We start from the raw sequence: 22,066 nt of genomic DNA on the forward strand, positions 1-22,066 counted from the left end.
AATTAAATTAAAAGACCAACAAACAAAGACTCACCTAGCCCTCAAGCTGAAGCCTCTTAAGATTCACAACAAACTCCCTCCACAAAAACATCTCCAGTAATCAACACAAAAGTATCAACATACACTTTATTTACAAAACCTCCTCAACACTCCTTACAATTTTGAATAATGAAATAACAAGTGGATATCAAGGTACTCGTATAAATGTAAGCATAACCCCGAAACGGAAAGTTGAACTTCAAAGCTTTACGGGTCCGTTGTGCTTTAGGACTTCTTCACTGAAAGTTTTGACTCAGGAACCACCTTGAAGAAGCTTGGAGACTTTCTTTCCGTATCGAGGTCGATACGTCTAGGCGGCTTATTTAGAGCTGAGACCGTTCTCTTCAGGATGAGCGGCGATGTATTCGAGAGCCCTGAGGATCTGGGGCGGAATGGGTGGGATGTGGCTACCCTGGGCTTGGAATCCATTCTCATTGGCGACGTAGTTCACCTGGACCACCTCACCGTTGGGTGCTGTGTAGGTGTAGCCACCTTGAGCCTCCAGGGCCTCGGCAGTGGTGCCAGCTGCCTTCAGGAAGCCGACTTCCTGGGCCTGGATGCCGTTCGCGGTTTCATAGTTGAAGCTGTAGCTGCCGTCTGGGTTGGGGCCCTCCGCTGTCTGTCTGAGGATTGGGATTGGGACCTCCACGGAGACCGGAGAGAGCGCGGACGCCACGGCTGCGAGGGCGAAGAGGACGATTACCTGAAACGATTGGAGTTTGGTTAAGCTCTTCAAGAAATATGTAATGCCGTGTCATAAGTCATGAATATATTTTTTAATATCCATGTCCCTAAAATATCCAATTATTTTTTTGACAGTTCTTTTAAGGACCAGCAAATACTAAGTAATAATAAATAATGATCTGTTTTTGACCCAGTCACAAGTGACTCCTTAAGTACGAGAAAGTTACAAGAATCCAGGACGGTATATGAATTTACTTAAAATCTTGAATACAACCATTGTGTCAACTATTTTCCTATGCTGTTCAAGTGTAAATCGACTTGCGATCGTAAAAATCAAGACGTATACACGTTCACTCAAGTTGTCCAACGGAATATACGGCGAAACGTTACGTATGAATTGTAAATATCACGCTTGGAGATGCTTTTCTAAACAAATTGTTGCTTAACGCGTTCACGTTTGGTTGACCCACGTGTGGGTCGGGATGGATTTGACTCTGGAGATTTCTGAGTGCATAATAAATATTATTCGTCAAATGTTCAATTTACGTTTATGTTAGCTGCCTCGACGCCTGTTTTAATTGCGTACAGCTAACAAATCCACACACCTTGATTTATTATGAATTAATTACGTCGACTTTCGTCGCTAATTGAATACTTATCCGAATAAGAAAGTCGAAACCTTGTATATCCTTTCGGCAGACCTTACATCACACTTGGAAAGAAAATATCGAGAAACGATATTATCGTTTCTCAGAAATTCTCGAACGAATCTCTTCGACCTACTCGAATACGATTCGAGTACTCGAAGACGACGCAAGGTGTATCAGGAAAACAAGTAAAGTCTAGTTGGTTGGTAGAACTCGCAAAATTAGTAAAAAAACGGACCAAGTAAACTTGTTATTCATCAAATAACAATTACTTCGCTACGGTAAGTCTGAACACTGTGTTTGCTTAGACATCTTTCTTTGCCTTTGTGAGTTCCATTAACTAGACCTCACCTATGACTATGATACGCCGTTTTGCGAAATGTCACACGTCTCGGAATAGCATAAACTCAGTTTCCTCAATCTCCCTCTCTACCACCCGTGAAAAACAATCGAACACCATAGTCCTCGAACTCACCAATCCGTTCATGATGATGCTTCTCGTGTCTTTTTTGGTTACTGGTTGAAAAGGTATGTGGTTCTTCCACAAGAGCTTCTCGTTGCACTGACTCGATGTATCGTGCACTGGGTCCCTTTATATATCCATCACCTGAACATTCGGCGAATTTCGGACAAGGCGATGCCTTATTTAATCCCCCTCCGCCCTTTCTCCCCCACTCTGCGGTGGACACCTTCAAATTTTTCGGATGATCCCGGCACGCGGTTCGGGAATGCCAAAATAGTAGTCGCGCGCGAATCAGAATGCCGAGGTCGTGGCTTCATCTGGTGGTCTTCTGCATCCTGTCAACTCGAGGAACATCTTAATCGAGTAATAGATCCACGAATAAATCCGCCCTCCAGAGACTCAATCGGTTCATTTATTCGTTTTGGACAACCATTTGCATAGACTTCGTTCAATCGATGTGAAATTTCTAACGAAGTTTTATAGTAGTTTGAATTGTCAATTTTGATTTGACAAATCGGATCTTTCGATAGAGGAACATGATTGTGATTTAATTGTTTCGAGTTTGAATGAGAAACACAGTTTTATCTTGACCAGGATCAAGCACTGAGGAGCAACCAGGAAGGCTTCATAAGGTTAACGTTTCCGAGAAAAATTTTGCTTGTTAAAATCGACGAATAAGAAAGGTAAAAGAGACGTAAATTGTATTTTTATTTACAGCTCGGTTGGATCCTGAAGGTGCAGGATCGTTTGAGCACTTGCGTAACGTTATGTAAGGCCAGTGGTGCACGAAGTCTGATCCCCAAAATGAAGTTAAAAACAAGTTGAAAAATTCAAGGTAAATGGTCCAATTATTGACACAATTTTTAATGATAGTAGGAAATACTTGTCACTTACAATTGAATTTGAAAAGATAGTGCTTTTCGTACAAACGTTGAAATGTAAATTATTCTTGAAAAGACGGACATCGTTTCATTTAATTCGACCCAGTAACGAAAAAGGTTGTCCACCACTGCAAAAGAGGCTCGCGTATGTTGCATTTGGGTCTTTAAAGATTGCGAGACTCGACGATTCATACCTTACATAGCCCTGGATCGCCTGATTGTAGGCGACATGTAAAACATGAAATTTGCGACACTTGCGTAGCATAAATTGCGCGATATTCGAACACCTTTCATAATTTCCTGTTCGGGCGTGTATAATGAAACGAGAAAAAGAAACAACGAGAAAGGGAAGTCGTTTCTCGGATGCTTAATAAGTAGAGAACTCTTTAAAATGCAACAACTACACGTTTAAATCTACACGGGTTGGCCTTTTCAGGATTTGCAAATTTCGCGCATAATTTCGACGGTTGAACAGAAGCATTGATAAAAATTGGCTATATTGGAAGGATACAAATTCGCGTGGTTGCTATTAATAAGCGTGATTACCCCTAATTTTCAATCAGAATTCAGGTTTTTTCTGCACTCGTTTTTAGAATTGATTTAATACGAAAGGTTAATATGAATTTATAGTCGATGTCGTAACAGAATGTTTTTCTCCAGAGTGAGAATGAGATTGCGCAATGTACTCTTCAATCGTAAAGCCAAGATATGGAATAAATGCATAAAATTGTTGAATTCGATATTAAAATAAAACGAACTCGACTGTTGCGAAAACAAACGCAAAAATATGAGACGATTTTGGTTAAATTGGTAGAAATTCTTTAATATGGGTTAGAAATAAATAATACTAAATGAAAGAAAATTTGATTTATTTATTACACAGTAAAGAAACTGATTTTTATTGTAAGTGAATAGCCTTGTCACGTTGTAATTTTCTTGGGTAATTTGTAAAATTTTTTTTGGTTAGAAATCACGAGCAGCAACACAATAGTTTTGCCTTCTAATCAATCATCGTGGTCACGCTTGCCAGCGTGAGCCTCTTCAGGAAATGACACATAAATATATTGCCTAATGTACTACCTTCAGAGTTTACGATGTCAAAAATAAGAAATCGGAAATATAACCATTGTCCCCAAATTAATGTAATGAATTAGCTGGACAGTCATCGAATAATTATATACATCGACGATGGGAACTTTCAGTTTAGCCAAAATTGCTCGAGGCTATCTACCTTGTAACCTTCGATCACGCAACTCGCGCATCTTTCTACAGAATCGTCCGCGACGAACTTGAAGAAATAACCTAGAAGAGACGATTTAATAGGAATTTTAAAGCCGTATTTATCTAATTGCACCAACTTACTGTAACTGTATCAATAAAATTCTGAAAAATATTTTAATATTTATTGAAATGGAGATTCTTGGTGACTCGGTGACACATCTGCGAGAAATTATCCAGCAAAATTGATTGCAGGTGTGAGCATAACTAAGGACCGTAAATTCGAAGGTTATTTCGAAGGCTATTTCGAAGGCTGATACATTATTTCACCATGAGGACGAAGATCAGGGTTGGTTATGGTTGCAATTATTAACGACTGGACAGGAAACCAATGCGGGGTTTCCAAAGTCGAATGTGGCGTTCGATAGGGAACAGAGTGAGACGTCTTAAGGAATATTTATTGCCCCATCACGACAGATCGTCATGATAGAACTTTGTAGTCCCCGTTGCTAAGTATGTCTAAAATCGGTGTGGCCATCGAACGAAAGGTAGTAACGTAGTGTTCACGAAGGACGAAATCTGCATAGCCACCAGGCGACGTTAGGCGTCGTCATTTCATAAAATGTTGATAATATTCATATTGGTAACGTGTTTCGCAATGAAAATGAACATGGTTTCCTGATGTTTGAAATTAATCGATACCTGGGAAGCGACCAAGGCTTCCCTGAATGATTCGTCGGGAATGTTCGATAGTTTTGTTGAATGAGTGTTGGACGCTTATGGTAGATGACAATATGTAGTATTAAGGCTTGTGTTTGTTTTCTGACATGTTTATGTATAAATCAGAAATAGTTAGATGCAAGAGTAACGATATTAAGGGGAACCTGAAAATAGGAGGAAAATAAATATAATAATAAAATAATACAATATCAAATCAAATTTTTCTTTCCTCTCCGTTTCAAAATTCGCTAAATTCCCCCGTCTAAATTTTATCGTCGTTCCAAATAATCATTACATTCATCGAAAACGAGCAAATCAAACGTGTATCTCGCGGCTACGGTTGGGGGAGGTGTGGGGCGTTAATAAAAAATGCGTTATTAATTACGCTGAATCATCGGGATGCATCGCGACGAAAGCAATTTTCACTTGTTGCACGGTACAACAAATGTATAATTACGATAAAAGGGGGAAACGGATCGCCCACGGGCGTACGAGTTATGTTGTCCGAATTACTGTATTACCGAAGCACACGAGCGGCGCGGGAACACAGACGGCCGTTTAATAATATGTATCGTTCAGTCATTATTGGCGGGATTTACGATGCACGATACTAAAAACGGTTTTTTGAGAAGAGTGGGACAGTGTCGTCTCAATGTATGGACAGTTGTCCAGGGGACTCACAGACTAAGACGTCCTATGCTAATTTATGCTACGTAGAAATTAATTCTGTGTCTTTCTAAAGTAAACTTGCTATTTGTTTATAAAGAAAAATCGTGCAACTTAAAGTTTTCCATTAGTCATGCATTCCAAGAGAGCGTATAACACCGTTAAAACGGTTCTGGGAGCTCCAGGAATCGCAATCTGATTCTTTCCGAACTCACAGGTAAGTCGATTGAAGAAGACACCCCATAATTTGTGCCGCATGCGTCTCGCTAACCTAAATACTACATGGTATATTTTTACTTTCACGAGGTGGATGAGCCGATTCCCTTAAAGTTGCTTCAACGAATGTTACGTAGCCACGGCGATTAAGGAACCGCGTGCGACGGGTTATGATAATTTATTAACCGTGCCTCGCGAACCTTCCGAACTTTAATGAACGTGAAGAATTGTGTGTCTCGATTCTCCTTATCAATTCCCGCTCGGTACATTTAATTCTCCGTTACGGGTTGAGCAGTGTGGGCCGATTTCACCGAAATCGAAGTACTTCAGGCGAGGAAAGCGAGCTAAAATTGTAAAATTATTGGCTGGCGTGATAATTATTTGTAAATTTTTGTTTACAATTAGCGAGACACACGTTTTAAATACGTATTGCTGCGGGCGTTACATATCGTTAAGATTACGACCGATGTTCGTGAAGTGAGAAAGTAGAAGAAAAGGCAGGTTATTAACACGGGTGTTATTTAATTGGATTTTATTTAAAATTGTATTTTTCTGTACCAAAAGCGCGCGGCGAATGGTGTAAATGAAATCTGGTAACATCTCAAAAACAAATGGCCGAAGTCCCAGCTTCGTGGGAACTTGTTTGTTAGTTTTAAGATTCGCCTGTAAATTTTCCGACAGGACTTCGCACTCACCCTTTATACGCGTTAGAAACGCTAATAAATGAAGAATAATATGTGATAACTGGCGGGGGGCGAAACTCGAGAGTGTATCTACAACTTTGGAAGACGGTGCCCGGACGTTATTTCTAACAGACACGTCTAACTCTTGATGAGATTGTCTAGTAGAAAATAGAGCAATGGACTTCTACTTTCGACTTACGAAATTCTGACAGGTTAATTAATAACAATACTTTGAACCAATGAATATGTAATAATTAAAAGGAAGATTTTACAAAAATTTCGTTCTCCTATAACAAAAATAACGCTTCCACTAAAAAATAATCTCAAAAACACCAACTTGGCAAAGCCCCTTATAATTCGCAACCCGACTTGAGATTCTGTCGTACCGACGGTAAAACGAAACCTGGCTAATAATCATACGCAGAAACAGGTAGATGGCTCAAAAGGATCTTTCCCAGCCGAGTTTGAACGTTCACCTGCGTCTCCCACGCCGCGCCGCGTAGCAAAAAGTGTCGATCAAACGAATACTGGCAGACGTCAGTCGGCAAGTTTCCATGCAAAGTTTTATCCTCGTTCATTTCCATAAAAAAAAAATGTTTCAAAATATTAAGTCACATCTTCCCTTCATAACTCCATTCATCAAGAGACTTCACCGGATCAAACGACAGAATTTAAATACTCAGCCCGAGGCGATTAGCTATTGCGAAATTTGATTTCTTTCAACGTCGTTTGGTGCGTTTACCAGTCGAAAGTTTGTTGTTTTCGCAAAGGAATTGCGTTCATTGCGTTTTCTAGGGGTTTACGCATGTGGTTCTTCGAATCTTCTCCTTGTATACAAACAGATTTATCACCGAATTGCGAAATAGCCTTGCGACATCTATTAGTTGATCTTTTTTCTATTTGAAAACGTATTCAAAGAGCAAAGCTTCTACATTTAAATCAGTGCCCATTTTCAACCTTTGTCATTTGCGAATGCAAATAAAGGACTGATCGAATCATTGAACGTGAAAATACGTAAAGGGCACAAGGTGTGCAGTTTAATGTGCGAAAGGTGCAAGGACGCGGTCCGCTCGTCGGCAATTTACTGGCGCGCGAATTTTCCACGAATTTTCGCGAATGCTCAAGGGAACGTTAAACGAGTAAACGAAAAAAAATTAAATTTAAAAAAAAAAAAAGAAAAGGATAAAAGACACGGTGACATGTTGTTTTCGGCTGGAAGAGAATTGAAAAAGGGGAACAACGTCGACTCCCGCGACAGTTAACAGCGCCCGACGCCCGTTCCGCTCGCATAAAGATTACCAGTGAGGTCGTTGCATGCGCTTCCTGCTAAAAAAAATTTGGCAGCCAGCCTCTCTCGGCGAAGATGGATTAACTTATGTATTCGGTTCGCGTGCTTTCCCCCTTCAAGGACCTGCAGATTCGTTACAGGGTTGAATTTATAACTCACGCGAAACACGAAAATTCTCACAAAGGGATCACCGGGTCAATGGAAGCATGGCAAAGGAATCCCATATTTGGCAGACCTTCTGCGAATTCGTGTTGCGCTCCAGTGAGCATCTTCAAATGCGTTTAAACGTATTACACGTGGCCTCGAACGTCTCCTTTTAATTCTTTCAAATTTACGACATTCGTCAGCGAAGATCTGCGCACGTCCTCGCCAACCTTCTCGAGGACTGTTGTACTTTGAAATATGCATGGGTTTTGCGTGAATTTTTTAGTGAAAGATACTTAACGAATTATGTACAAATTTTTCTATAATTGGTACAGACTCAACTGATAGAATAGTCTAAGAAAGAAAATGTTTTACTTGTTGAGATACTCGCTATATCGTTTCTCTCCCAATTGCTCCATTATTTTCCTTTACATTTTTTTCTCATTGTTTGCATACCAACACTTTACCTTCGTTTATTTCCAGATAATGAATTATTTTATTGGTAACTTGCAGAATGTTTCAGATGTTAAGATCATATATTCTTTCGACAAAAAGCACTTTATACTCCCCATAAAATAATTAGTCTATCAGAATATGGAACGTCACGTACCCATGCACCTGATCTCAGAAATTACACTCATCTGCCAAAAGATATTACAATACTTTGAAGCTAACACGTCAATGTGACTTATGAAGAATACGTAACCAATAATTTATAATTAGCTTTAATATAATATTTACTATTTACGAACTCACGTCTTAGATTAGTAGGCTACCACCAAAGACAATAATACAGAAATCTGTACCACACTCGCCAGAATTCTTTTTCCAAAACATTTTTCTAGTTAACCATTTAAACTATACTCACAAAACGAAGTTGCAGGTAGCTGCTTCGACCACAGATCGTCGAGACGATGCAAATGCGTGCTCCTTTCCGAGAAACTTCATGTCGCTGGGACACTGTGCTATACGTTGACGAGACGTCGCGCGTCTGTACTGCGGTCAGTGTTCGGTGTGCCCCTCTATTAGACCCTCCTGAAAATTTCGTAATGTTTGCCAGTGTCTAAGCCTCGGCCAGAAATCTATCAATGAGAGGGAGGTCCTCGCACCTCGCAAGGTTTCGGCACCGCTATATAAACCCGGCCGTTAGACTTGCTCTTTACTACCAGAAAACAACTCTGATCAACATGAACACTTTGGTGAGTTCCACGGCGAATCGAGTGAACGAATAATTGATTATAACAATTTTGACCAAACTTATTATATCAAGCTGTAGTGTGGCAGTGGCTAAAAATAACACGATTTTAATGGATAATAAACTTAAATAAAAGTTTGTTGAAGTTATATGTATTGTAACGAAATTGGAGTAACATTGTTGAAGGAATTCAATTTATAACGTTATAACTCTAGGCTTCTACATTATTTTATGAATATCTGTTCTTTTGGTCAATCAAAATTTCTTTTGTAGGATTATGTGATTATGTTTAATTAATTTTTGTATAAGTTGAAGAGCAATCCAAACGAAACACTCATAACCGTTATTATAAAAAAATTCTCAATAATTTTTAATTGGCAAAATAATTGACTAGCATTATTACCATCAACTTGGTACATGGTTTTACTATAATTCATTAAAATCTGTGAAACAGTTAAATTAGACTCTGTCTAGACTCCCACTAACCACTCAGAGCACTCAATCTTCATAGCCAAAAAATGTACGCAGCAATCTCCAACCATTCAAAAATCTCTTCTTCAGACTTGCGTCCTCTTCGCCCTCGCCGCAAGGTCGGCAATGGCCGCTCCAGTGGACCCGACGACGCCAGTGGCTATTGTGGCATACACTGCTGATGGACCCAACCCAGACGGATCCTATCTCTTCAGCTACGAGGCGGCCAACGGCATCAAAGCAGAAGAACACGGCCAGCTGAAGCAGTTGAACGAAACCAACTCTATCATCGCTGTCCAAGGATCGTACAGTTACACCATCGATGACGGGACACCTGTATCCTTGAGCTACGTTGCTGACGAGAACGGCTTCCAACCAAAGGGAGACCACCTTCCTACGCCTCATCCTATCCCAGCTGGAATTCTGAAGGCTCTGGAATACATCGCCGCGCATCCCGAGCAGGACAAAGCCCGTTGACCGATCACTATGCGACGGAAACACTACTGTAGAAATAGGACATCGTCGACGCGACGGTGGGTCCATCAGAGTCGTTCGACTCCCAGTGACCCATCGTGACACAGTTCAGTTTTTTTTTAGACTTATTTCTTGCACCTGTTCACACCATCGATGGACGACAGGGGACTTTTTGCGATTTTCAAAGAGTAGCTCTGTGGAACGACTTGTGAAGCGGTATCACTTGACAGTCGTGCCAATGGTGAAGCTTGTACATTTGTAGTATTACCAAGCGATATGACGTTTTTCGTAAACGTTCATCTACTTAATAAATATTTAATAAGTATTGTAAGGCAGAATTGTGTTTTGCTCTTCAGTAATCGTGTCCCGGGTCCTTGTTTTCCTTCTTCCATAGGGACTTGTTATTTTTTGAAAATATAAACGACGGTTATTATCGCTAACTTTTACAGATTAATACAAATTTTAATTTCATTCAGGAACTTCTAAACCTTCAGAAATCATAAATAAACCAATGGCAGGTAGTGTATGGTTCCTCAAACTCCGTCGAAGTAAATAATATTCCCGCGCATAGTAATTTATAGCGCGCCATAACGTCTCGTCCGTTCCGTTTTTCTGAGCGTTCCGAGGACTGGTTTTTCCCGTCGAAAACTGTTGTCCCTCGTAATACTCTCAATTATACCTCGCGCATTTGCCACGATGCTCCATACAGACGAAACAAAAAGATGAAGGAAACTATGAGGGCCCAGGGTGAGATATATGGCTACATTTTATGGACGTGTTCAGCGTACGAGACTTATGACGTCATTAACCACTGACCGACATCAGTTCAGACTTGTCACACATTACACGTAAAACGACAGTGATGCATGGCCCGGCGACCGAGAAAAAGTGAGTTTTACGAAAGTTTCATGTGACACGCGTTAGTCACTCTACAATTATAATTGATACAGCGCTATTAGTAGAATCTGACCAATGTCTGTGCGTACATTCTCTAGCATAGAACAATAGAATAATTTCGTAATCAAGTTTGCGAAGTAACGCGACGCAGCATCGATCAACGTCCGTGGTACGTCAAACGTCAAACGTCAAACGTCAAACGTCCACTGGCACTTTGGTTTTGACTACAATTGCTTCCCGAATGCCTGGATTCCGTTGTCTTCGCCCCACGATTCACGCGAACACGATTTATCGGCTGGTATGAAATCACGCCAAAATTCCATTTGGTCGGTCAAAGGGTTAAGCAGCTCAATTGTGGCAGTGATTCCCAACCGTTTCCACATCACGACCCTCTGTACGTTTACAGTCAGTCATCTATGTGTATTAAAAAAAGTATAAATTCAATGATAGTTCTGATGTTTCTATAGAAATTTTTCATCATAATTATGTACATATTTAAAGTTTTTTCATTCAACTATCATCGTGTATATGAAGTGTAAATGGGTCTAATTTGCAATAAACAGGTCAATCTTTAAGCCTTGGAACTATTCTCATCCACCGCGTTCGAATCTAATGAAAAAATATTTTTGAGGCAATTTCTTGAGAAATGCTCAACTCCACCTAATCCTACGAACAGTTTTCAACAAAGTCTCTTATAATTCCCCAGCAAACTCGTGCAGCAGCCTAATACCCTCACGATGGAATTCGCGGGGCGTCGTGACTAGGAAGAGAAGCAGAGGCCTCGTCTAGGTACCGCAGAAGGATCAAGGGGGGCAAGAGGAGACTTTCTCCGCGGCCGTATTGTCGGTTGCGATCGAACAGTCGCTCGATAGGAGCAATTAGATGCTCTGGTCTAGTTGCGGTTGCGCAATCCGGCCATCCCGGTTGTTGCGCGACCTTTGGGACTATCCTGTCTGTGCAATGATGCGACCCCTAGCCGCGGAGGATGCGGGATGATCGCGCCGACGATTAGATATTTCGTCTCCTCTGCCATTCCTCGTTCGGCATTCCCGTTGTGGAGATTCTTGCGAAGATACAACGCTGGGTACACTCGGTTCAAAGGATTCAGATGCAACCACAGAGTTTTCCGATTGGCGAAGCGCGTATAACCGAATGATAAGATGAGGCTGGAATCTCGAACATTTGTAGTTACATGGTCAGCGAAGCTGGATGAAAATGTAGCGAAATTTGGACTAGAAGGGATGAAGCGACTGTTTTGTCTGGTATCTTTGAAAAATTAATTATTAAAAATTTTCGAAAGTTTGGAATTATTAAAAATCACCATTTGCTTTCTGCTTTAATTTCAATGCCCTTGGTTAAGTAACACGAGTTATTATTTTGCAAAGAAACATTGTTAACGCAAAAGCTGTCAGATCTCGAAAATTAATTTTCCTTTTCATTGTTTGCAACATTGAGGCATAAATTATAAAGCGGCGCCATAGTGACAAAGCAATTGCTACCAAACAGGAAAAGTGAATAATTAACAGGAGATAATTGTCTCGTAATATAACATGTCATGCAGGTTGGAAATTGTTGAATTTCTATGGGTACGTTTACCAACACCTTTTTGCATACTTTAATAAGCATCGGAGATATTATTGAACGCGGGCCTCGATGAGGAAATGTGACGAGACATGCGTCGAAATTGTCGGGAGACACTTCGAGCACCTGTTATGGTTGTTGCGACATCGCTGACGTGATCTTTTCCGTGTTGGATCGCTATTCGTGCGATAAATTACTATCCCTGGGAGCTAATTAAATGAAGATGTGTATGAATGGGGCTTGCACGTGTTGCAATCACAATTAATATACCCAAATGACGATGAATGAATGTCTGTACTTTAATGGTAAGCCACGATAATTCCAATTCTTTAAAATTTGAGATGGATACTTTGACGGTTTATATGCAGGACCTTCTTTCTTAACAAAATATTCTTCTAGGGCTACACAAAATCATTATTACAAAAACTCTCTATTTCTGAGTAGAGAAGTATTAAATTCACTGTTAAATTCACTATTATTTGACGACAGAGATTCCAAAGTACTTTGATACAGAAATAGTTGCCATTGCTACTTCTTCATCTTTGTTTCATCTTAATAGCTTGATTCAACTCGCGAGGCACTCGATGGCATCGCTAGCAGTCGCGTAGCAGCATGCTTTTTAAAAAGGCAAGAGACAAGAGGAGATAGCCTTCTTCATCTGTTTCGAAACCATCCGTGGCGCTGAATATGAACATTAGGAATGCTTTTCCAACACTTGCATCTAGTTCTACACCAAAGCAGCTACTCTTAGCAGTATAAACAAAGCGGAAACCTTGTAGAAAGATAGAATAAGAAACACGAAGATTCCTTTAAACGAGGAAGATCGTTGAAGTCACTCAACAGCTAGAAACTCGGCCGCGTCAATAGAGTTCTTATGTCACCGAATCCAGAAATAAATTTTTGCAAGTGGATTCTTCCATTTAAAATTACACTCAGCACTTTCTGTGACCCTTTTGCACACACATTTCATAATAAAGCAATTTCTAGAATTTCAAGAAAACCAAACATTATTAAAAGAGATGTTACGGCCACGATTGGCTTTTTCTAACAGGGAGAGCTTGCGAATGAATCGCTTGAATATATATCAAAAAATAAATTGTCTAAACTAAAAATGTTTGTAAACCATTTTTTAAAGCATACTTTACGGTAAAAATTTAAAAAGATTTCCATTCGGTTATTTACTTAAAAAAAAAAAAAAATTCTTTTCCGAGTACACGATCCTCTTCAACCAATTTGAAAATCCCGTAAAGCAGCATTAATCGCATGGCAGACAATGCAAACGGTCGCAGAACGCGTCGAGCCCTCTTCCACGAATCATTTTTAAATGTCACCGGTTAATCGAAGACAGCCGTTGACGAGGAGGCGAAACTTCTTCGATAACATCGAGCTATAAATCTCGAAGGTCTGCGAGTCCGGTGCCGGCGCATAAAGGCGATGCTGATGGGGTTTACGAGACTCTCGGCGAAACGATTACACTTGAATGAAAAAGATGAGGGAAAAAAAGGACGAGAAAGAAGACCTCGTCGGCGACTCTAGGCTTTTTTGCGTTCGAGAGGCTCGCATCTTTGAGATATCGTGTCGCAACACCGGCGCTCGTCAATTGTGTTGCGTAATCGAGAGGTGCGTACAACAAAGCAAACAACGTCGAAGCACCGAAGACGCAACGCCGACGCCTTCGCGCGAAACGATAGTGGATAACGTTCCAGCTGAAATTTCAAGCTAATTTTATGCGACCGCCCGAATCTCTGGATTTATGCGCTTAAGCGTTGAAAACGTTGTTAAGCTGATAGCGCATACGTGTTCCTTGGGGATAAGAGCGTATCAAGTAAAACAGGTTTTCGTGTAGGGCAGTCGCGCGAAGGGAGACTAGATCTGTGAATACTTTATAGGTATAATTTATTTTTATTTTTAATATAATATTTCTACATTCGCATCGTACACGGTATCTTTTGTTCCAGTGTTAATTAACGCATTCGTTAAAATGTCACCGTGACTGCGATCATAATTGCACTAATTTTATGCCCCTTTCTCTTTCAAAAAGCACCAACCAAAATGTTAGTTCATCGATAATTCAGATTTTCAAACGTAAATTTCTGCATTCTTGGAGCAATCGGTATAAATTGGCATGCTGTCCAAGTGAAATAAACATAAAGTAATAGTCAATGTAAGAAGACGTCTGTTTTATCAGTAATATGTTACGAGACTGTCAGTAAAATAAATTGAAATAATTAAGAAATTATTGTATCTCGAAATGTTATGGAAACGATTATGTACACAGACGTGTATAAACGTAATTTAATTTCACGTAGAATAAATACTTGCAATCTTATGCTTAAATAGTGTATAAATTCTAACGGAGTTCTGCAGGCACGATGCAGCCCGAGGTACTCGAAGACGGTAACGATCGTACCAAGTCATTGCAAATAAATCGTAAACCGGTAAAGAAGATGCTGGCAGAAGACGACCTTGACATATAAGCATATACCGCAAGCATTCTAAGAGAGCGCCTAACCGGAGGCTAGAAAACGACACGCACGCCAAATTCAATTTTACTTTCATCTCGCAGTGCAGGTGCCGAGTGTACTCTGCCTCGTCGACGATTCGTTGAAAAGTTCCATTGGGAATCCTGGCCAATCGAGTTCTGTTTATCCAGCCACTACCTGATATACAAGAAAGCGGTGGAAATTATTGCCATGGCAATCCCGTGCTTCGAAAGCATGGGGTTTCTTAAGATTTAGTGGAGGAGTCGATGATGAATCAGACGTCTGACTGGAAACAACAAAGTTCATAGGCTTTCAAACACCGAGTTCCAACTATCTTCTTTAAATTATAATTCAGAGTGTATTAAGAAATAACATACAGAAATTTATATTTCATTGAAAAAAAAAAAACTTTTTCTAGATGCGAAGAAAATTATGGTCATCATAAGATGGCTGTTTACGTATTCTAATCAAACTGGTAGCAAATATAAATAAATTTCAAAGCTACCATTCGTATATTCAATTTTAATAACGCCTTCAAATGTATTTTCTTTTGTTTTTGTTTTTTGTTTCTTTTAGATAGTAGAAAAGAAAAAGTTGATTTTTATCATATCGTCCACATAACCTTTCAGTTATGCATGAACGATGTACCACAATTCTGGATAAAAATTCTTCCAACCTCTAACGATCCAAATAATTAAAATTCGCCACCCCTTGCAGCAGAGGGTTTGCTTTTTGCATCCCTGTTCCAATTATCGTAATGAGGCTGTGTTATAGAAACTCTGGCTATGAAATGTATCGTGCAAATTTGAAATATCAGTTGGCAAGGTAATGCATTTCCAACGGCCTTATAAGAACGATATATGCGACACGGTTGTTGCAATAGGAGTTCTATACCCACAGAAAGGTTACACGCGGATGCACTTACGAGTCCTGCGCATTCTGAAGAATGCGTACTTGAATGAAAGACCCACGAATGCGGCGAGAAGAGTCGGATGAGAAGACGAGTGGGAGACAGAAAGTCTGGTATAACGAATAACGTGTGCGCGAAGGAGAAGAATATAGCGAAATGGTGTGCATGGGAGAGAGAAGGTTGGAGTACAAGTGGATAAGTGGGTGAGACAGAGCCAAGAAAGAAGACAAAAAGAACAGAATAATGTGGTGGTAGGTTGATAAAAAAAAAAAAAAAATGTCAGTTTTCTGTTCACGTACCCTAATTTTCATACGCATGGTGCGTCAGGAGATTATTATATATCACACTCCATTACCGTTACACTCTTAAGTACATAAAAAGATTTCTTAATTTATATTTTTATTTGGTTTACTTACCTGTTTATCTTTGGCACACTTGCACGAGATGGCACAGGAAATTTCACCAAATATAGCCAGCACGAGTCGATAGAAGACGACCCATACAGCTGCACGACGACGCCCAACAGCGCACTTCGCACATTACCGTCCAGAAACTTCTCAGCTGGATTATGAAACTCTAGCTCATCCTTCACACTCCCCAGGCTCGTTGCCAGCAAATTTTCATCTTCTTAAACACCTGGAAAATCTTCACTGGAACATACCGTTCCTCATCAAAGCGTCGTTAAGAACATATTTATTTTATAATCATGCAGCTGTGATTTGAACGAACCGTTCATACAGATGGATTTTAGTTTGATTAAAAATCCTCAGTTTTTACCTAATCATGATTATTTAATGTCCTAAGCACCGCAACCGCGCTTAGGACAGCTGTGTTCCTACTTTATTTAAATTGTTGTTACGTTTCAAGAACTCGAAATCAATTGAAACCTTAATTGCGTTTAATAACCCTCCAGCATTTATCCTAAAAGGATACCACCTGCCTAAGGCCAGGAATCGAGAGAGCGAGAATACTTCTGCGCCTCACTGTACCTAATAGAAAGGAAGAGTGGAATAACGATCGAGGAGGTAAGAAGATGAATCAGAATACGAGAGAACAAACGAGGGAAAGCGAAAGAGAGGGAGACAGAGAGAAAGTGGGAGCTTGTCAACACAAGGAAACGCGTCAATGGAAACCGTAAACACTAGACAATGATCGACCGTATCGATGATTCAGGCGATTTCTTCTTTTCGGGGAATCGATCGGTTTCGTTCCGCGAAGATGTTATTATAATGTGAGGGGCGCTCGTGGCTCGACGCTGAGGAGTTCGCCGCTGACATTTTAAACGATTAGCTCGAAGAATTTTTGGAGTCGTGGTACAAAAGGCGAGAAATGAGTTTCAGAGTATCTGACGACTAGTTTGATATTTGAATGTGTTTGGATTTTAAGTAAAATACGTGGATTCTCAAGGTCTTTCTAAGCAACAGATTGTGTATAGTCTTCTAATATTGTCTGTAGTTTAAGGATTTAATTGGCAACAATTTTCAAAAATCAGTCTACAACTAAACTAATAATACATTTAATTGAAGGAAACGCGCAGTAAGTATATATTCGGAATAGGAATAGTTCTTGTTCTACAGGATAGTTCTGATTCTACGTGTTTGGGATTGAAATGAAGCAATAGATCCACCCGAGGAATTTAGATTATTGCGATAACTGGTTTCCAATTCTGGCGAGGCTTCCTAGGAGAATCCAGTTAAATCAATAAAATGTAAAATTAATAAAGATCAATAACAATTATCCAATATTTTTGGTGTTATCACTTTTGGTGACAGAAAATAATGAAACCCGTCTGTTAAGCGGCCACAGTGATGCAAGTATATTTGATCACTCTATACGTGTTACCTGTCCCCGCGAAAGACAAGATAATGCTAGAACTGTTGCATCAGTGGAACGTCATGCGTTTACGGTGCATGTCCGTATAACCTTTCGGTGTATCCTCAACTCTTAAATTTTCAATACGCATTTAGGAAATATTTGCGTAATTTCTACGCACGTAAAAAAACGCGAAATTCCGATGAACGATAGAAAGCGATGATAAATAAGGAAGAATATGAAAACGGTACAAACGAGTGTCGTTTCAACGATCGTCTCGTAATTTCGTTTTGGGGAACTTTCATTTGTTTATTCGTGTAGAAATAGAAAGGAGTACGAACAGCTAATGTTGCATTATACATGTTCGTTTAATTTACGTAGCTGTATTTATTCGTTATACGTGTTCTCGTGTATACTCCTAAATATAAATAAAACAATCGTATAAACTAATCGTATTATCACAAGATTTATATTCCCTTTGAAAACACTGCAAAAAATGTCCGAATATAAAAATAAATCGCGTGGCGCATCGAAATCTAAACAAAACACTTTTGGAGTATTATTCGCTGTGTGTCAGGAGTATTATTCTCGGTTCCCGACGACTGGGTTTGTTTCAAAACGAATTTTGACAAGGGTAACCGTGCCGTTGCGGAATAACGAGAGACTGTCGATCATGTTTAATCACCAATTTAAAAAAAGAACGGCCCGGGCTTCGTTATCGCGGGGGCTGAAATTCCCGTGGATTTCTTCGTATCGATGGAGTTGTGCTTCGTTCCACCGACTCGTGGTTGCGTAGGCTGACATTCAACGCGGTATAATTTACAAACCGTGAATTCAGTTCCCCCGAAGTCCGGGTATTAATCTCACACAGGAGACGCTATTCCGCGAGGGAGTCGTTGAGGCTCGATGCACCGAATACGAGATCGCTCGCGGCAACGGTTCTTAAACTTGGAGAATAATAGCAGGGGAAATTTTTACCACCTTTTTGTCTGAACCGTGGCTCGCATCAATCGCCACCGATGGACTCCAAATATACAAGTTTAATGGAAATCACTTTAAGAATGGATCTTAGGAGGAATATTCATTTTATCGATAAATGATGTTTGATAGAATTTTGGTTCAATGTATGTTGTTATATATTTATTATTTACTAACCATCAAGGATGTTCCCAGTAATGTTCGAAAGAATTTTGAATGAAATTAAAATTAAAATTAACGACGACTAAAAATTATTGCTGGTTTATTTACTCTACTTATTGCACTCAAGTTATTTATCAATATCAAGCCACCCACACGGTTCTTTAACACGAGTCCAAACGGTTACAGATTTATTTAATTGGCTCGTGTCTTCACTGACGGAACAACCAGTTAGAAAGTTCCTCAGGTTCGCGTGATTTATTCGCGAAAAGTTTCGGTTAACTCGAAGCGAATTAACAAGGTACAACGATGGTGATGGAGAATCGGTTCGATTCAACCCTTCGCTCCGAGCATGCTCAATGGACGTTCCCAAATGATGTTACCTAGTTAGCTGCTTTCACGGGTGATATTTATTTGGACGTTTTTTGTATGCATTGGTCGTATTATGTAATACAGCTAATTAAACGTTCAAATATATCAGACAGACTTTCCCTTATATTTGCCATACCGCAATCTGGCATATGGTGAACCGATGACTATTTGCAGAAGGCATTTATTCCGTATTTTGACGTGTCGATTAGTCACTGGAGACCTAAAAGACACGTTCATCAATCTTTATCACATTTAGTTTTCTATTGTTTTTGATTTTGTAATAAGTTATTCTTAAAGATTCCAAATATTTTTGTCACTTTGAAGTAAGTAATGTTGAAAAAATGTATCCGAGTAGTAGTAAGGCAACGAAATATCATACTTGTTCATAGATATCGATGACGTGCCACAGTGAATCACGCACCGTCGCAACTGCTGTTTCTAACAAGGAACTTGACATTCCTAAGGAAACGAGAATTTATTATCGTTTCAGGAATTCCTTGCCTTTTCCGTAGAAGAAGCGGAGTAACCTCTCACGGAATATAATTAATCGCCCTTTCGTCAATTTAACGAATAATTTATTAGTCGGTTCGATTACAGTAATTTTATATTGGAGTGGATCGAAGCTATCCCCTTTGAAGTAGAATGATCGATGCGATCCAGCGAGAGCACAATTCGTTAGATTTTAAAAAGTTCAGTTTTTATTTTTTTTTTGTATTTATACAAGAGACTTTCCTTATTTTCATACTCCTCGTAGAGAATAATTCATAACACGAGGATATATTGAACAGCTACATCATATTTCACATTTTATTTTACAACTGGTTTAGTAATTAACTACAGTTTTGAAGTATACCCATAGGTTTTCTTCTTTGCATATTTTTTTTGCAATCATGACAAAAATTAATCATAAATTATTAGTAAATAAATACAAAGAAATATTCAACAGCTACACTATACCACACATTTTATTTTACAACTACTTTATTAACCAACAACAGTTTATGAATGTCACGTCAATCAAGATTCACTCACACAAAACGACGATTAAGTTGCAATAAGTTTGTCATATAAAAACCAGTCGCTAGAATAAAATCATAATTAATATACAATCATAATTAATATACAATCATTAATGCCAATCGATAATCAATCCTCGACATTCCAATCAACTTTGATTCCTGATTAGAAGGATGCACAGCTATACTTAATCCAAGGTAATACCGATGCGTCGAGGATGTCTAAAATAGAATAGAAAGATGCGTAGAAAATGTTGCCAAGTGCCTTCACTTTGCTTAGACGAAAGTAAAAAACATTATACGTTAATAATAATAATAATAATATAAAAAAAAAACAAATCTACGAGACGCATGTAGATAAAAAAACACAAGAAAGTCTCGCGTTTGATTGTTGGAATCGACGTTTGAACGTTCTAAGAAAAAGAGTAGATATTACCACGTACTCTGTAATTACTATCAGCATCGTAGAATTCTACCGTAATTATCGCCCATTATGCATGATCATAGCTTCTTATGTTTAAAAAGAAAATTAGCGCGCAAAGTGAACTGTTAGAACTTTGACAGGGCATTGTGATCATCGCATAATTGAGCGTTGGTAATAAGAGGTTGCTCCCAAGTCGGTAATTGAAACCGTCTAGCTGAGACGCGTCATGCTCGCCAACTATTCATGATATTTAAAATCCAACGATGGCTATCGGTATCGTTATCCCGATATCTCGGTAATCGGATCCGGGTACAAGAAAAATTTAGACGGGTCGTTAATTCGTGACGGATCGTCTAGTCGACGGTTCATTAATATTAGAAGTTAGACGATGGGAATTATTATTTATGAAGAGAAACAGGGCGAACAGTTAACGATGGCATTCTGTAGTTATGGGATTAAATTATTGCGTTCAGTAAGGATCTTGTTACCGATGAATGTTTCAAGGTACTCGACGAGCACTTGTCAGAGGATTTGATTTTTTAAACGATAACGAGATACGCTTGCGGTTGATAAGATAAATGTACGAGAAGTAGTAAATAAGGAGTGATTCAGTTTTTACTTTTAATATTTGTCTGTAAGGGTTTTTAATTTTATCAATTTTTTTTATTAGCGAGGAGCTGAAATGTCAGATTGAAATGTAAATGTTAAATTCTGCTTGGATTTTCTTCAATTTTAATTTCCTTTAAATTCCGAGCTTCGAAATATAACGAACCGAAGACAATACACGAACAGAAGAGCATGAAGAGCAATCACGAGGATAACTGCGTTTGTTGCATAAATAGCTTCGTCAGAGATGTGTATCTTATCTGGGAGCGAAGCGTGATAATCTTTGCCACAATCCATGTAACACGGTAAGACGTCTACTATCCAATATGTTAATCATAGGAAAGGCTAGTATCGGAAAAACTGGCTACTGTAAATCCTGCTGGCCAAGTGTATTCTATACCTAATTCGGTTATGCAATATGTTTCATGGTTTTATAAACTTCACGAACAATCATAAACATTCGCATCTAGTTATCATACAAGAAATGTATAATTTCCATTAAAGAGAACGTAACTCATCTCAACGAACCCTTTCTATCTACCTAACTTTCCCAACACTTTCCCAACATACCCCGAATACCCAATATACTGCATTTCAAAGACCTGCGGTTTCCACGACCACCAACCCACCCTGGCCCACGATAGAAGACCAAACACAACCCAGACACACCCTGAAACCTTCCTTTTACCCACCGATCCCCCAAACACCCCCCGAAAGGGTTCCCGAACGCGGCGTCGCGTTGTTAAAGAAATTATGACAATTGAGTAAGCATCCTTTAACGGGGACCCGATGACATTTAGCGCAATGTGACATGCTGATCCCCGGGATGGTAGTCTCTCTCCGGGTGATGCACAGTGTGTTGTTGTCCCCGTACGTTTCCCACACATGCACGCCGCGGCGTGCATTGCCGCGCGTTAAACGAGGATCCGTGTAACCCCCCTTAAGGTCCCTCAGCCTCTGTGTCGCTATCGTCGTCTCTATCGTGCCAACTGGTTGTTTCTCTCCCGCTCTGTCCCCGTGTCCCATGTGCGTCCTCTTA

The 22,066-nt window shown here is 39.6% G+C and overlaps 2 protein-coding genes across 2 annotated transcripts; one reads left to right on the top strand and one right to left on the bottom strand.

The window, feature by feature from the left end:
* Positions 1 to 8: 8 nt before the first annotated feature.
* LOC128873792 (endocuticle structural glycoprotein SgAbd-8-like) lies at positions 9 to 18,710 on the bottom strand. Its single transcript, XM_054117642.1, has 5 exons — positions 18,628 to 18,710; positions 16,077 to 16,310; positions 8,518 to 8,684; positions 1,846 to 2,168; positions 9 to 742 (listed from the first exon to the last, which is right to left on the bottom strand). Exons 4-5 carry the CDS (start codon positions 1,855 to 1,857, stop codon positions 359 to 361), a joined length of 396 nt encoding a protein of 131 aa, XP_053973617.1. The 5' UTR covers positions 1,858 to 2,168; positions 8,518 to 8,684; positions 16,077 to 16,310; positions 18,628 to 18,710; the 3' UTR covers positions 9 to 358.
* LOC128873791 (cuticle protein CP14.6-like) lies at positions 8,680 to 10,055 on the top strand. The gene is made up of 2 exons (XM_054117641.1): positions 8,680 to 8,848; positions 9,406 to 10,055. The coding sequence occupies exons 1-2, from the start codon at positions 8,738 to 8,740 to the stop codon at positions 9,790 to 9,792; spliced, it is 498 nt and encodes a 165-aa protein (XP_053973616.1). The 5' UTR covers positions 8,680 to 8,737; the 3' UTR covers positions 9,793 to 10,055.
* Positions 18,711 to 22,066: the final 3,356 nt, after the last annotated feature.

This window comes from Hylaeus volcanicus, chromosome 3 (genome assembly GCF_026283585.1).
Source record: "Hylaeus volcanicus isolate JK05 chromosome 3, UHH_iyHylVolc1.0_haploid, whole genome shotgun sequence".
NCBI lineage: Eukaryota > Metazoa > Arthropoda > Insecta > Hymenoptera > Colletidae > Hylaeus > Hylaeus volcanicus.

What these genes read in the sequence shown, in the direction of transcription:
- LOC128873791 (XM_054117641.1), top strand. Translation starts at nt 8,738, where the DNA reads ATGAGAGGGAGGTCCTCGCACCTCGCAAGGTTTCGGCACCGCTATATA. An exon ending in TGATCAACATGAACACTTTG is followed by an intron (nt 8,849 to 9,405) that starts GTGAGTTCCACG and finishes TCTCTTCTTCAG; the next exon opens with ACTTGCGTCCTCTTCGCCCT.